The sequence below is a fragment of the Rhinolophus hipposideros genome (genome assembly GCF_964194185.1).
Source record: "Rhinolophus hipposideros genome assembly, chromosome: 17".
In the NCBI taxonomy this organism is placed as follows: Eukaryota; Metazoa; Chordata; class Mammalia; order Chiroptera; family Rhinolophidae; genus Rhinolophus; species Rhinolophus hipposideros.
In genome coordinates this window covers 57,692,721-57,707,209 of record NC_138063.1, presented here as the reverse complement: position 1 = coordinate 57,707,209, position 14,489 = coordinate 57,692,721, and the positions used below count along the sequence as shown (strand labels likewise).

The window sequence follows — 14,489 nt, the reverse complement described above, 5'->3', positions numbered from 1 at the left end:
GGTGGTATTTTGAGGGGGATTAATGGCAATGTGTCTTTTACTGTAATAATTTTTTTTTGAATTTAAGTATTCACCGTATTTTTTTGACCACACCTTATGCATGCATAGAAAAAACTATTAGAAGGATTTATACCAAAATGCTAACAATATTTATCTGTAGGTGGAGGGTATAGATGATTTTATTTTCTTCTTTTTGTTTTTCCAAGCTTATAAAATGCTCTACAGGTTTTTAAATGCACTATTTTTAGAATAAGGAAAGAAAGTTCAAAAGTATAAACATCTGAAAATATAGAATTGTAGACACAGTAACTTAAAGGAGCATTTATTCACTTGATGAAAGAACATTTTAGATTTCAAAAGGATTCACAGTTCTGTGAATAAAATAGCCACTCGATAAATATTTGCTGAATCAACTAATAAATGAATTCACTCTGGGGTTTCCTGAAGTGGAAGGTTCCCCAGTGAATTTTAAATCAAATCAATTTATGAAAATGTGATCTGCACCTCCCTCCTTCCCCCAACACATCCATTGTGAAAAATAAAAGATAGATTTGACGGAATGTTGTAGTTCCTGCTCTGCCACTGCGCATGGCCCTCTCCCGTGCCCTGCCCAGTCGGAGTTTCCTTAACTGAAACAGGGGAATAACAACCACTTGCTAGAATGGTGCTTTAAAATGTACCAGAGGGTAAGGGGGTGGGGGGTGGGAGATGAGGGTAAAGGGGATCAAATATATGGTGATGGAAGGAGAACTGACTCTGGGTGGTGAACACACAATGGGATTTATAGACGATGTAATACAGAATTGTACACCTGAAATCTATGTAAATTTACTAACAATGGTCACCCCAATAAAATTAATTTAAAAAAAAAATGTTTGCGAAGAACTTTTAGAAAGTATAAGCTTTTGCCAAAGAGTAAGAGTAAGAGCAAAGAATCTATGTGAATATGAATGTCAAGGCCAAAAACCAAACAAATAAACAAACAAAACCAAAGGTAGTTAAAATGATTTTTCATTGTGAATACATACATATAGAAAACTGCACCAAACAGAAATGTGCATCTCAGTGAATTACCACAATTACCTCAGGGAGTCACTAACTGGTCAGGAAACTGAACACTGCAAGTACCCCCAGAAATTCCTTAAATATAAATAGATTTACAATTTCCCTGGAACTGATTTTCTCATATGTAGTGTGAAGCAGGGATCATGTTTAATGTTTGCCTTACATAAATAAGCAATTGTTTTTATAATATTTATTAAAAATAATTCCTACACCCTGTTGTGAAGTGTTTGTTACCTTTTTAAAAAAATAAGGGGGATCAAATATATGGTGATGGAAGGAGAACTGACTCTGGGTGGTGAACACACAATGGGATTTATAGATGATATAATACAGAATTGTACACCTGAAATCTATATAAATTTACTAACAATTGTCACCCCAATAAATCTAATTAATTAAAAAAAATACATGTATATGATTAAAAGAAAAAAAAGAATAAATAAATCAGGCACCTGATTATATGTGAGTTTGCTTTGGGACTCTCTTCTGCTCCATTGGCCTATTTGGTTATCCTTGCGCAGAACCACATTGTCTTAAGTAATGTAGTTTTATAATAGGTCCTGATATCTGGTAGTGCAAGTTCTTTTACTTTATTCTTCTTTTGCAAGATTGTCTTGCTTATTCCTGGCCTTTTGCTCTTCCATATAAATGTTTGAATCAACTTGTTAATTTCCATAAAAACCTGCTGGGATTTGATTAAAATTGCATTGAAACAATACATCAATTAGAGAAAATTTATAACTTTAGAATATTGAGTCTTACAATACATGAACATGATATATATCTTCATTTACTTAGGTTTTCTTTAATTTTACTTGTGTTTGATATTTATTGACGGTCATGTAGTGGCATCATTTTAAAATTTTCATTTTCTATTTGTTACTGATTTATAGAAATTTAGTAGATTTTTGTATATTGAACTTGTATTAACCCTAAAATTTATCTTGAGATTCTTTTCTATTTTCTGAGTACATTATCATGTAACATACAAATAAGTCCCATTTCAGTTTTTTTTATTCCTTAACTTTTGTTTTATTTTTTAGGTTTTGCCTTGCTCACTGATAAAATGCCAAATAACAGTGGTGATAGTGAACACACTTGATGGATTCCTGTTCTCAAAAGGGAAAGAGTTCAACATTTCACCATTAAATATAATGCTTGCTATACGTTTCTCTACATATTCTCTTTCAGATTATGAAAGTTTCCTTAAATTCCTGCCTTTATAAGGTTTAAAAATGAATGTATGCATATTAATGAATGTATATTAAATATGTTCAATTTTTCTTTATCTTTGGAGATAATTGTATGCTTTTTCTACTCTATTCTATTACTATGTTGATTTCCAGGTGTTAAACCAACCCAAAATATTTGGAATAAAGCTGATTTGGTGTGATATGTCAATGGATTTGATTGGCTAACATTTGATTCAGGATTTTTCCATTTATTTTCTTAAGTGATATTTCCTTTCTCCTAATGTCTTCCTTGGGTTTTGGTATCAAATGTATTCTGGCCTCATAAAAGAAGTTGTGAAGTATTCCTCTTTTTCCTTTTCTCTGAATTTAAACTTTTGGTAGAGATTGCTAGTGAAGCCATCTGGGTCTACAGTACATTTGTGAAAAGATTTTAAATTATACTTTCAATTTTTCCAATACAGTCATCCCTTGGTATTCATGGGGGATTGGTTCCAGGACCCCTGAAGATGCTCAAGTCCCTGATATAAGATGGGTGTAATATTTGCATATAACCTACACACGTCCTTCTGTATACTTAAATCATCTCTAGATTACTTATAATACCTAATACTATGTAAATGCTGTGTACGTAGTTGTTATACCGTGTTGCTTAGGGAATAATGACAAGAAAAAAAAGTCTACATATTCAGTACAGACACAACCATCTTAGAGCTAACTATGTAGTACACATCAGCAGCAATGTAACATTATTTTTTCCAAATTGTTTTGACCTGTGGTTAGTTAAATATGCGGGTGTAGAACCTGCAGTTATGAAGGGCTTACTAGTTTCTTAAATAGTTTTATAGAACCTTTAATATACTGAATTTCTTCTTCTCCCCCTCCCAATTTACTGAGAAATGATTGACAAGAAAAAGTTATCTATATTTAGGTTGTACAATGTGATTTTTTAAAAGGTGTACAATGTGATGATTTATTTAATGTGTGTATATATTGTAAAATTATTACTGTAATCAAGTTAATATATCCATCACCTCACATAGTTACCAATTTTTTCTGTGTGTGTTGAGAACACTTAGATCTATTCTTTTAGCTGATTTCAAGTATTTAATACACTATTATTCGCTATAGTCACCATGCCATACATTATATACCTAGGACTTACTCATCTTCTAATTGGAAGTTTGTACCCTTTGACCAACATTCCCCATTTCCCCCTGACCCCAGCCCCTGGTCTTGTTCTATGCGTTTGATTTTTTTTAGATTCCACATATAAGTGAGATCATACAGCATTTGTCTTTCTGTGTCTGGCTTATTTTACTTAGCATAATATCCTTCAGATTCATCCATCTTGGGGCAAATGGCAGATTTCCTTTTTTTTATGGCTGAGTAATATTCATATATATATGAATACTTATGTATAATATATTTATGTATATATAATACATACATAAACATTCACATATATATAATATGAATATTCATCTACATATAATATTCACATATATACACACTGGTATAGATATATAGATGTAGATGTAGATGCAGATAGAGATATATATAGATATAGAGGTGTGATCAAAAAGTTTGGTGAATGTTTAAATAAAAAAAATTTATTACAGTAAATGAGACATTGCCATTAATCTGCCTCAAAATACCCCCCCTTGTTTTGAACACACTTATCCCATCATCCTTGCCACTTTCTGAAGCAGTTCTGGAAGTCCTCTTTCGTGAGTGTCTTTAGTTGCGATGTTGTGGCTGCCTCGATGTCCTGAATCATTTTGACTTTGGGAAAGAGCCAGAAGTCACATGGTGCCAGATCCAGTGACTAAGGTGGATGAGGACACACTGTAATGTTTTTATTTGACAGAAATTGCCTTATCAAAAGCAATGTGTGACAGAGCGTTGTCATTATGGAAAATGATATAGTGCAAACTTTAAAACACACCTTCTCTCAACCATAGCTCACACCTGACTGTACTGAAAAGTTGAAACTTGTCACACACTGTTACTAAGGTTCAATGCACCACTTCCTGTATTGAAGTTCCCTGCCTTTCTGTTGGATGGCATTTGGCAGCAGGATCACACCTCGGGGGTGCCAAAAAATTTATGCAAGTGGACGCTTTGGTCAATGTTGCTCAAGCAGTAGTTCGCCATAATCAGAAGTGTCTGGACACTGATGGTAACCACTTTGAGCACCTCTTGTAATTGCAGAAGTCAAACGTGACTTGTATTCATCTTTTGTTATCGGTGTATATTGAGTATTACAATTTTAACAGTTTTTTCCTTTCTTAAAATATGTATATAGGATGTCATAGGAATGGCAGCAGCGAGGTGGTCTTCTTGAGTTCTCCTCTGGAACTTACCACAAACTGAACATTTATAACCCATCAAAGGACTCTCTGCTCATCACACAGAACAGCTAAGAGACTCATATGAGGATTACTTGAAGGTGGGCAAACCGGGCGAGCAGGGGAAGAGAAAAGGGAACAGTGTGGAGACGCAGCCAACATCTGCTGCTGCCGAGCTGTGGGAACCTAAGGACACAGAACAGAGATCACAATAGCCAGGAGGTGGGCTCTTTCTCTGCCTCCTACAGCTGATCTCTCCTGCTGAGAGAGCAGCATATCTAGCCTTTGAGGCCGTAACCCCAGCTGAGATCTCCATCTGGGCCCTAGGCCAGACAAAAAAGACAAAAGGCAAACTCTGTACCTTGGCCCTTCCCCCACTCTCCCACAGCAATCCTACCCCCGCCTTTTCCAGAGTCTCAAGCTGGTCCCTGAACTGAAGAGTAGTGTCAGCTTACAAGAGAGCTGTAGAGCTCAGGTCCTAGAAAAAGTCACTTTATAGCTGTGACCTAGGGAAGTGGCTGGAAGAATGTGACACTACTGGGCTGGGAGGTACCTCCCTTCCACCACCTTTTCTGAGCTGCAGCACAGGACAATTACAGCTATAGAGACACACACAGAGGTCAACAGCAGGTGGCAGCTCTGGACTTTCAGCAGCTCAGAAATCTCACACCCTCTGTACCCCTCCCCTCCCAGATGGAAGAAGTGCCCTAAGACTCAGAAGACCTAGGAACAGGGAATAAACACACCTCCCAGTGGCTGGCTGTGGTGCTCTCAGCGTGCGTTTGTACGGGTGAGAGCAGAAACTGCACTGACTTTGTAAAAACTAACAATCACACCCATACCCCACTCATCTAGAACTGCATTGCCAGGGTCACTTTAGACACCAGGTGACGGGCTCTGCCTGAACAATACACAAAGGACTCTTTGGTACAGCAGAAGACAACCTGGAGATTACTTGGTGGGCTTAAGCCAAAACTGGTGCTGCATTTTTTTTTTTTTTGGTATTTTTGATATTTCTGCCTGTGTTGAGTGTAGGTTATCAGTTGTTTTTACATGTGAATGTATCTGGTTTTTTCTTTGTTGTTGTTGTTGTTGCTGTTGTGCTTGTTGATTTGTCTTGTTCTGAAATTGCCTTATACCAAGGGCCAGCCCAAGAGGCACAAGATTCAACACACCCAGAGGCCAACTCCAGACCAAACCAGAGTACTACCGGATTTGACCTACAAGTGACACACCCAGAGGGAATTCTCTACAGGTACAAGAGCCCATAGGGGCCAAGTCTCATCTGAGCAGTCAACCCTCACACAGAAGTTCATCCACTGTGGACATAGCCAATTCTCACAATAAGTCAGCCTAAAAGTCAATCCAATCTACTGGCAAGCCGAAAGCAATTAAAGCTCAACTTTAACAGGAGAATAAACACAACACAAGGGTCACCTTTGGAGCACACACACAGGAGAGTAGGGAAATGGTGCAAGTCAAATATAAAGGACACATACTACATAAGATCACCCAGCAAAGACTGACAAATCTAGGGGATCTACCTAATACATCGAAGCAGAAACAGAGTCAGCCAGAATGGGGAAACAAAGAAACATGTCCCAAATAAAAGAACAGAAGAAACCTCCAGAATTGGAACAAAATGAAATAGAGGTAACCAACCTATCAGAGACAGAGTTCAGAACACTGATGATAAGAATGTTTAAGAAGCTTAGTGATGACATAAAGAAGGATAGAGAAATTATGAAGAACAACCAGTTAGAACTGAAGAATACAATAATTGAAATACAGAACACACTTCAAGGAATTACCAGCAGGTTAAATAAGGCAGAGGATCAAATCAGTGATTTAGGAAACAAGTTAGCAGAGATCATCCAAGCGGAATAACAAAAAGAAAAAAGAATAAAAAACAATGAAAATAGTTTAAGAGACCTCTGGGATAACATCAAGTGCAACAACATGCACATCATAGGAATACCAGAAGGTGAGGAGAGGGTGCAAGGGATCAAGAACATATTTGAACTAATAATGACCGAAAACTTCCCTAACGTGGTGAAGGAAACCAACATACAAGCCCAAAAAGTGCAGAGAGTTCCAACCAAGATGAACCCAAACAGGTCCACACTAGGACACATTATAGTTAAAATGGCAAAGGTTAAAGACAAAGAGAGAATCCTAAAAGCAGCAAGAGAAAGACAGCAATTTATATACAAGGGAACTAACTCCTATAAGACTATTTGTCATGAAGGGTGTCACGCAGTGTCTCTGGTCCCTCTCCCCACACAAGAATGCAGGACATGGTGAGGCCAAAAAGAAACAAAAGTCTACAATCTAGATTGCTTTATCCAGCAAGGCTGGATAAAATTGAAGGAGAGACAAAGAGCTTCCCAGAAAAGAATAAGCTAAAGGAATTCATTACTACCAAGCCAGCATTGCAGGAAATGTTAAAAGGGCTTCCGTAAGCAGAAGAAAGATGAAAACAATCTAACTAATGAAGACCAGCAACACAAATAACAAAATGGCAATAACTATGTACCTATCAATAATCACTTTAAATGTAAATGGATTAAATGCTCCAATCAAAAGACAGGGTGGCTGAGTGGATAAGAAAACAAGCCCTTGTATATGCTGTATACAAGAGACTCACCTCAGATCAAAAGACACACAGGCTGAAAGTGAAAGGTGGGGGTAAGATATTTCATGCAAATGGAAATGAGAAAAAGGTGGAGTTGCAATACTTATATCTGACAAACTAGACTTAAAAATGAAGAATATATTAAAAGACAAAGATGGGCACTATATAATAATAAAGGGATCAATCCGACAAGAGGGCATAACCCTAGTAAACATCTATGCACCCAAAATAGGAGCACCTAAATATATAAAACAGGTATTGACTGACATAAAGACAGAGATCAACAGCAACCCTATCATAGTAGGGGACTTCAACACACCTCTGACAATAAGGTACAGATCCTCTGGACAGAAAATCAATATGGAAACAACAGCCATAAATGACACATTGGACTAGTTGGATTTAATAGATATTTTCAGAGAATTTCACCCCAAAGCTGTAGAACACACATTCTCCTCAAGTGCACATGGAACATTTTCCAAGATAGACCACATGGTAGGCCACAAAACAAGTCTCCATAAATTTAAGAAAATTGTAATCATACCAAGTGTCTTCTCTGACCATAGTGCTATAAAATTAGACATCAGCTACAGGAAAAAAAATTGAAGGCACACCAACCATGGAGTCTGAATAACATGTTACTAAATAATGAATGGGTCAACAATGAGATCAAGGAAGAAATCAAAAGATATCTCGAGACAAATGAAAATGAAAACATAATGACCCAAAATCTATGTGATGCAGCGAAAGCAGTCCTAAGAGGGAAGTTCATAGCAATGCAGACTTACCTAAAGAAAGAAGAAAAATCACAAATCAACAGGTTATCCTTATACTTAAGGCATCTGGAAAAAGAATGGCAAAATCAGCCCAAACGGAATACAAGGAAGGAGATAATAAATCGCAGAGCAGAAATAATGAAATAGAAACCATCCCCCCAAAATACAAAAGATCAATGAATCCAAGAGCTGTTTTTTTGAGAAGATAAACAAAATTGACAAACCTCTAGCCAGACTCATGAAAAAAAAGGAGAGAAGAGACTCAAATTAATAAAATCAGAAATGAAAGAGGGAAGTGACAACAGACACCACAGAAATACAAAAAATTTTAAGAAATTACTATGAGCAACCATACGCCAACAAATTAGACAATCTGGAACAAACGGACAGTTTTCTAGAAGCATACAACCTTCCAAAGATAACTCAAGAAGAAACGGAAAACCTGAATAGACTGATTACTGCCAGGGAAATTGAATCAAAATCAACAAGCTCCCAACAAACAAAAGCCCTTGACCATATGGCTTTAGAGGTGAATTTTACAAAACATTCAAAAAAGAATTATCACTTATTCTCCTCAAACTATTCCAAAAAATCTAGAAAGAGGGATGGCTCCCAAACACCTTTTCCAAGGCCACTATCACCCTGATCCAAAAATCAGACAAAGACATTACAAAAAAAGAAATCTACAGGCCGATATACCTAATGAACATAGATGCAAAATCCTCAACAAAATATTAGCAAACAGAATTCAGCAATACATTAAAAAGATCATACACCATGATCAAGTGGGATTCATTCTTGGTACGCAAGTTTGGTTCAACCTCTGCAAATCAATTAATGTGATATAGCACATTAACAAAATGAAAAATAAAAATCATATCATCATATCAATAGATGCAGAAAAAGCATCTGACAAAATCCAACAGCCATTTATGATCAAAACTCTTAAGAAAGTGGGAATAGAGGGACCATATTTCAACAAAATAAAGGCCATATATGATAAACCCACAGCTGACATCATAGTCAATGGGGGAAAAGCTAAAACCATTCCCCTTAACATCAGGAACAAGGCAAGGTGGCCCACTTTCTCCACTTCTATTCAATGTAGTTCTGGAAGTTCTAGCCACAGCAATCAGACAAGAAAAAGAAATAAAAGGCACTCAAATTGGTAGGGAGGAAGTAAAATTGTCATTATATGCAGATGACAAGATACTATATAGAGAGAACCCAAAGACTCCACCAAAAACTATTAGAACTGGTAAATGAATTTAGTAAAGTAGTAGGATATAAAATTAATATTCAGAAATCAGTTGCATTTGTATATACCAATAATAAAATATCAGAAGGAGAAATTAAGAAACAGTCCCATTTACAATTGCTTCATAGACTATAAAGTACCTAGGAGTAAATTTAATCAAAGAAGTAAAAGACCTATACTCAGAAAATTATAAGACACAGAAGAGAGAAATGAAAGAAGATACAAGTAGATGGATAGAAAGAATTAATATCATTAAAGTGTCCATATTGCCTAAGGCAATATACAGATTCAATTCCTATCAAACTACCAAGGACATTTTTCACAGAAATAGAATATATAATCTTAAAATTTATATGGAAACATAAAAGACCCTGGATAGCCTCGGCAATCTGGAGAAATAAGAACAAAGTGGGAGGTATCACGATACCTGACATCAAATTATACTACAAGGCTACAGTAATCAAAACAGCATGGTACTGGCATGGAAACAGACACATAGATCAATGGAACAGCATAGAGAGCCCAAAATTAAATCCATGCCTATATGGCCATTACTCTACGACAGTGGAAACAAGAATTTATGTTGGGGTAAAGACAGTCTATTCAATAAATGGTGCTGGGAAACCTGGACAGACACATGCAAAAAAATGAAGCTGGACCACTTCCCTATACCATATACAAGAATAGATTCAAAATGGATTAAAAATTTAAATGGAAAATCTGAAAGCATAAAATTTCTAGAAGAAAATATAGGAAGAAAGTTTACAGACATTACCCGGAGTAATATTTTTACTGATATATCACCTCGTACAAGGAAAGTAAGAGAAAACAACAAACATAAGGGATTATGTCAAACTAAAAAGTTTCTTCACAGCTAAGGAAACAATCAATAAATCAAAAAGGGAGCCTCCTGAATGGGAGAAGGTATTTGTCAATGATATGTCTGTTAAGGGGTTAATATCCAAAATTCATAAAATATCAGTCAACTGTACACCAAAAAAACAAACAATCCAGTTAAAAAATGGGCAGAGGACGTGAAGAGACATTTTACGAAAGAGGACACGCAGATGGCAAACAGACATAAGAAAAAATGCTCAACATCACTAATTATTAGAGAAATGAAAATAAAAACCTCAATGAAATACCACCTCACCCCAGTCAAAATGGGTATCATCAATAAATCAACAAGCAAGAAGTGCTTGCAAGGATGTAGAGAAAAGGGAACACTTGTGCACTGTTGGTGGGATTGCAGATTGGTGCAGCCACTGTGGAAAACAGTATGGAGATATCTCAAAAAATTGAAAATGGAACTACCTTACGAACCAGCAATTCCACTCTTGGGTATCTGTCCAGAGAATTCCAAACTAGTAATTGGAAAAATGCATGCACCCCTATGTTTATTGTGGCACAATACACAATAGCCAAGACATGGAAACAACCGAAATTCCCATAGGTAGATGACTGGATTAAGAAATTGTGGATTTTGACGTGAAGTTCAACAAACCAGCAGCTGCGTCTACCACAGTTCTGTCTTCAGGCTTCGGCTTCATGATGTTTCCCTTGGCCAAAAATGCATTAAGTCGTCTCCCAGCTCGAAGTATTCAGCAAACAGTGGCAAGGCAGATTCACCAGAAATGGACACCTGATTTCCATGACAAATATGGTAATGCTGTTATAGCTAGTGGAGTCACTTTCTGTGTTGCTACATGGACATATACAGCAACACAAATTGGAATAGAATGGAACCTGTCCTCTGTTGACAGAGTCACCCCAAAGGAATGGCGAGATCAGTAATCATCCCAATTGGCTAATACTGAATTGTTTCAAAACCAACTCATAATTGATGCCAAGTGAAAGCACCGTGTAGCCATTAAAATATGGCATGATTGAAGAAATAAAGTACATTTGAAACCTGGAGAAAAAGATTGTGGTACATTTATACAATGGAGTTTTACGCAGCCATAAAGAAGAATGAAATCTTACCATTTGCAGTGATATGGATGGACCTAGAGAACATTATGTTAAGTGAAATAAGTCAGACAGAGAAAGACAAATACCATATGATCTCACTTATATATGGATCTAAAGAATAGAATAAATGAACGAACTAATCAGAAACAGTCTCAGAGATATAGAGAAAAAACTGAGGGTTGCTAGATGGGAGGAGGGGGTGGGGATAAGGGGGAAGGTGAGGGGATTCGAAAGCACAATCAATAAGCAGAAGATTGCCACGGGGATACGAAAGTCAATTTGGGGATTATCAACAATGTTGTAAAGATTTTGTAGGGTATCTGATGGGCACTTGTCTTATCAGGGAGACCACTTCAGGGATGGTGTAGATGCCTGACCACTGTAGTGTATACCTGAAGCTGAAGCTAAATAATAATGAATGTCAACTATAATTATATAAATGGGAAATGTCTAGCTATTACAGAGTTTTGTACACATGAAACTAATTAAAAAAACACAAATAAAAAGATGAAAAAAAATGTGTATACATTTTTTGGCACCCTGTGTATATACACACACATATTCATATATATAACGAGATGTAAGTGTGTGCATAATTTTTTTTATTCATTAATCTGTTGATGGACACTTATGTTGTTTCATATTTTGGTTATTGTGTACAGTGCTGCAATGAGTATGGGAGTATAGATATCTCTTTGAGATACTGATTTTATTTCATACGGATGAATACCCACAATGGAATAGCTGGGTCATATAGCAAGTCTATTTTACATTTTTGGAGGAACCTCCATACTGTTTTCCATAATGCCTATACCGATTTACATTCCCACTAACAGTCTACAAGGTTTCCCTTTTCTTTACAACCTCACCAATACTCGTTATTTCTTGTCTTTTTGATAACAGCCTTCTAACAGATGTGAGATGTATTTTGTTGTGATTTTGATTTGCATTTCCCTGATGATTAATGACGTTGAGCACTTTTTCATGTATCTGTCGGCCCCTTATGTATCTTCTTTAGAAAAATGTCTGTTCATTCTTCTCAGGACTGGAGTCTGCTATGCTGTAATTCCTTTACGACCCTGATAGTGCGTGCCTGTGCAGGTTTGTGCCTATCCACCTCTTTTGCTTCTCTAGTCCTGGCCCTGGCTCTGGCCTTTTCCTGAGGGCCAGGAGGTAGCATGGGAGCAGTACCAGGGTCATTTTTGGGTTCCAGAACACTACTGAGGTGACTGGAAGGAAGGGGTTGCAGTCCTCTGGAAGGGGCCTGAGGTTTCCCTATGGTGGCTAGGCACAAACCTTTGAGGCACTCACTGTCAGGGTTGTGCTGTTATTACAGCATGGTGGGGGAGTGTGAAAACCTGGGCTCCAGTCCTGACTGCACTCACAGCTATGGGACCACAAGTAAGTTGGTTGGGGTCTCTGGGCCTTCGTTTCCCCATCTGTAATATGGGGTTACAAATAGTTGCTCCTTCTTGGTAGTGGTGTGAGGGTGTCTATGGTCAGCTTGGGCTGCCATAACGAAGAACCACAGACTGGGTGGCTTAAACAACAGACATTTATTTCTTACAGTTCTGGAGGTAGGAATCATGATCAGGTTCCTGGTGAGGTTCTCTTCCTGGCTTACGGATGGCTGCCATCTTGTTATGTGCTCCCATGGCCTTTTGTTGGTATGTGTGGGAGAGGGAGAGAGAGGGAGATTGCGAGAAGAGAGAGAGAGAGAGAGAGAGAGAGAGAGAGAGAGAGAGAGAGAGAGAGAGAGAGAGAGAGAGAGAGAGAGAGGACCACATGAACGCTCTTTGGTATCTCTTCTTGTAAGGACACAAATTCTGTGGGATCAGGCTTCACCCTTATGACCTCATTTAACCTTAATTATCTCCGTATAGGCCCCATGACCAAATATAGTCACATTGGGGATTAAGGCTTTCACATATAAATTTGGGGGTACACAATTCAGTCTATAGCAGAGGGTTAATGAGTTAGTCCCTGTGGAGTGTAAGAGCCCAAGGATTTTGCTATTACAGGTATCATCTCCAGGTTCTTGCATGTGTTCTTTCCTTTGTTCTCCAGAGTACACTGCCTCACTTCCTCCCTGACCATTCCCTTCCCTACCCTGGAGCTGCATGAGGTGCCTCCTCTCCTGGGCTTCCACTGGTCCCTGGGGCCTCTTACCGAGTCCCTCCCTGTTACAGTAATACACCTATGTCTTATAGTAATCTGTTTGCTTGTATGATGCCCCAAATCACTTGTGAGTTCCTGTAGGATTGGGGCTTCCTCATTTTCATCTTCAGTTTATAGCACAGGCCCTAGAGTTCCCCAGGGCATCAGGAGTTGTTGGCTGAGGAGGTGATGGTCATTAGCCTCATTTTCCCCTGATGTTCACATTTCTTCCTCTCTTCATTCAGGCGTGAGCCCAAAGGCCACTACTACATGAGAAGGGCCTTCCCTGGCAACCTGTCTAACGGGACTCACCTCCCAGTCAATCCTGAACCCTGGCCCTGGAATATTTTCTCTGTAGAACTTACCATGGCCTAGTTATTTATTATTGTCTCTTATCTCCTGGCATGTCAGTCCCTGTGGCAAGAACACGGACTGGGCACAGTGCATTCGACACATATTTGCTGATTAAACAGCTAGGCAGGCAGTTGGGGACTCTGAGGCCACAGCAGACAGGTGACATGCCTTGAATCACCTTGCACAATTCCCTGCTGGCCCCTGTGGCAGAGGAAAGATCCAGGTATACTGGTATCACCTCATACCCTCACCTGGATGGGTATGTAGCATTTATAAAGCACATTCCTTATCCCTTATGTCATTTGATTTCCACAATGTACCATTTCACAGAAAGCAAAACAAAAGCTCTGATGGGTGAAGCAGCTTTCTCAGGGTTGGTGGTAAACCACTGGCTGAGCTGGGTTCAGGACAGGCCTGGCTGCTGGATTCCTTTCTTTTCCCTTGGTTCCTCTATTCTCTGGAAGGTCAGATCACCCAACTCACCATGGTAGGGACCCCAGGCCTCTAGCCCCTCCCCATGACCTGGAACCTCAGGACCTGGTCTTCCCCCAACTCCCTGACCCTCTGCATATTGGGTTCTCAAGAAACAGCTGCTGAGACAGGTTTCAGGGTATGTTAGGAAATGGGCAGAGGGAGAAGTCAAACTGTGGTGCAGACCCCGCAAAGCCTCAACCAGCCGGTGGGGTGCTCTGGACTGGATACTGCCCAACAGAGTTGTCCTGCATCTGGCCC

The 14,489-nt window shown here is 38.5% G+C and overlaps 1 protein-coding gene across 1 annotated transcript; it reads left to right on the top strand.

Annotated features, from left to right (window-relative positions):
* Positions 1 to 10,823: 10,823 nt before the first annotated feature.
* Positions 10,824 to 11,069, top strand: LOC308509971 (cytochrome c oxidase subunit 7B, mitochondrial-like; the record flags this gene model as incomplete). Its single annotated transcript, XM_081078673.1, has 1 exon — positions 10,824 to 11,069. The coding sequence occupies one exon, from the start codon at positions 10,824 to 10,826 to the stop codon at positions 11,067 to 11,069; it is 246 nt and encodes an 81-aa protein (XP_080934799.1).
* Positions 11,070 to 14,489: the final 3,420 nt, after the last annotated feature.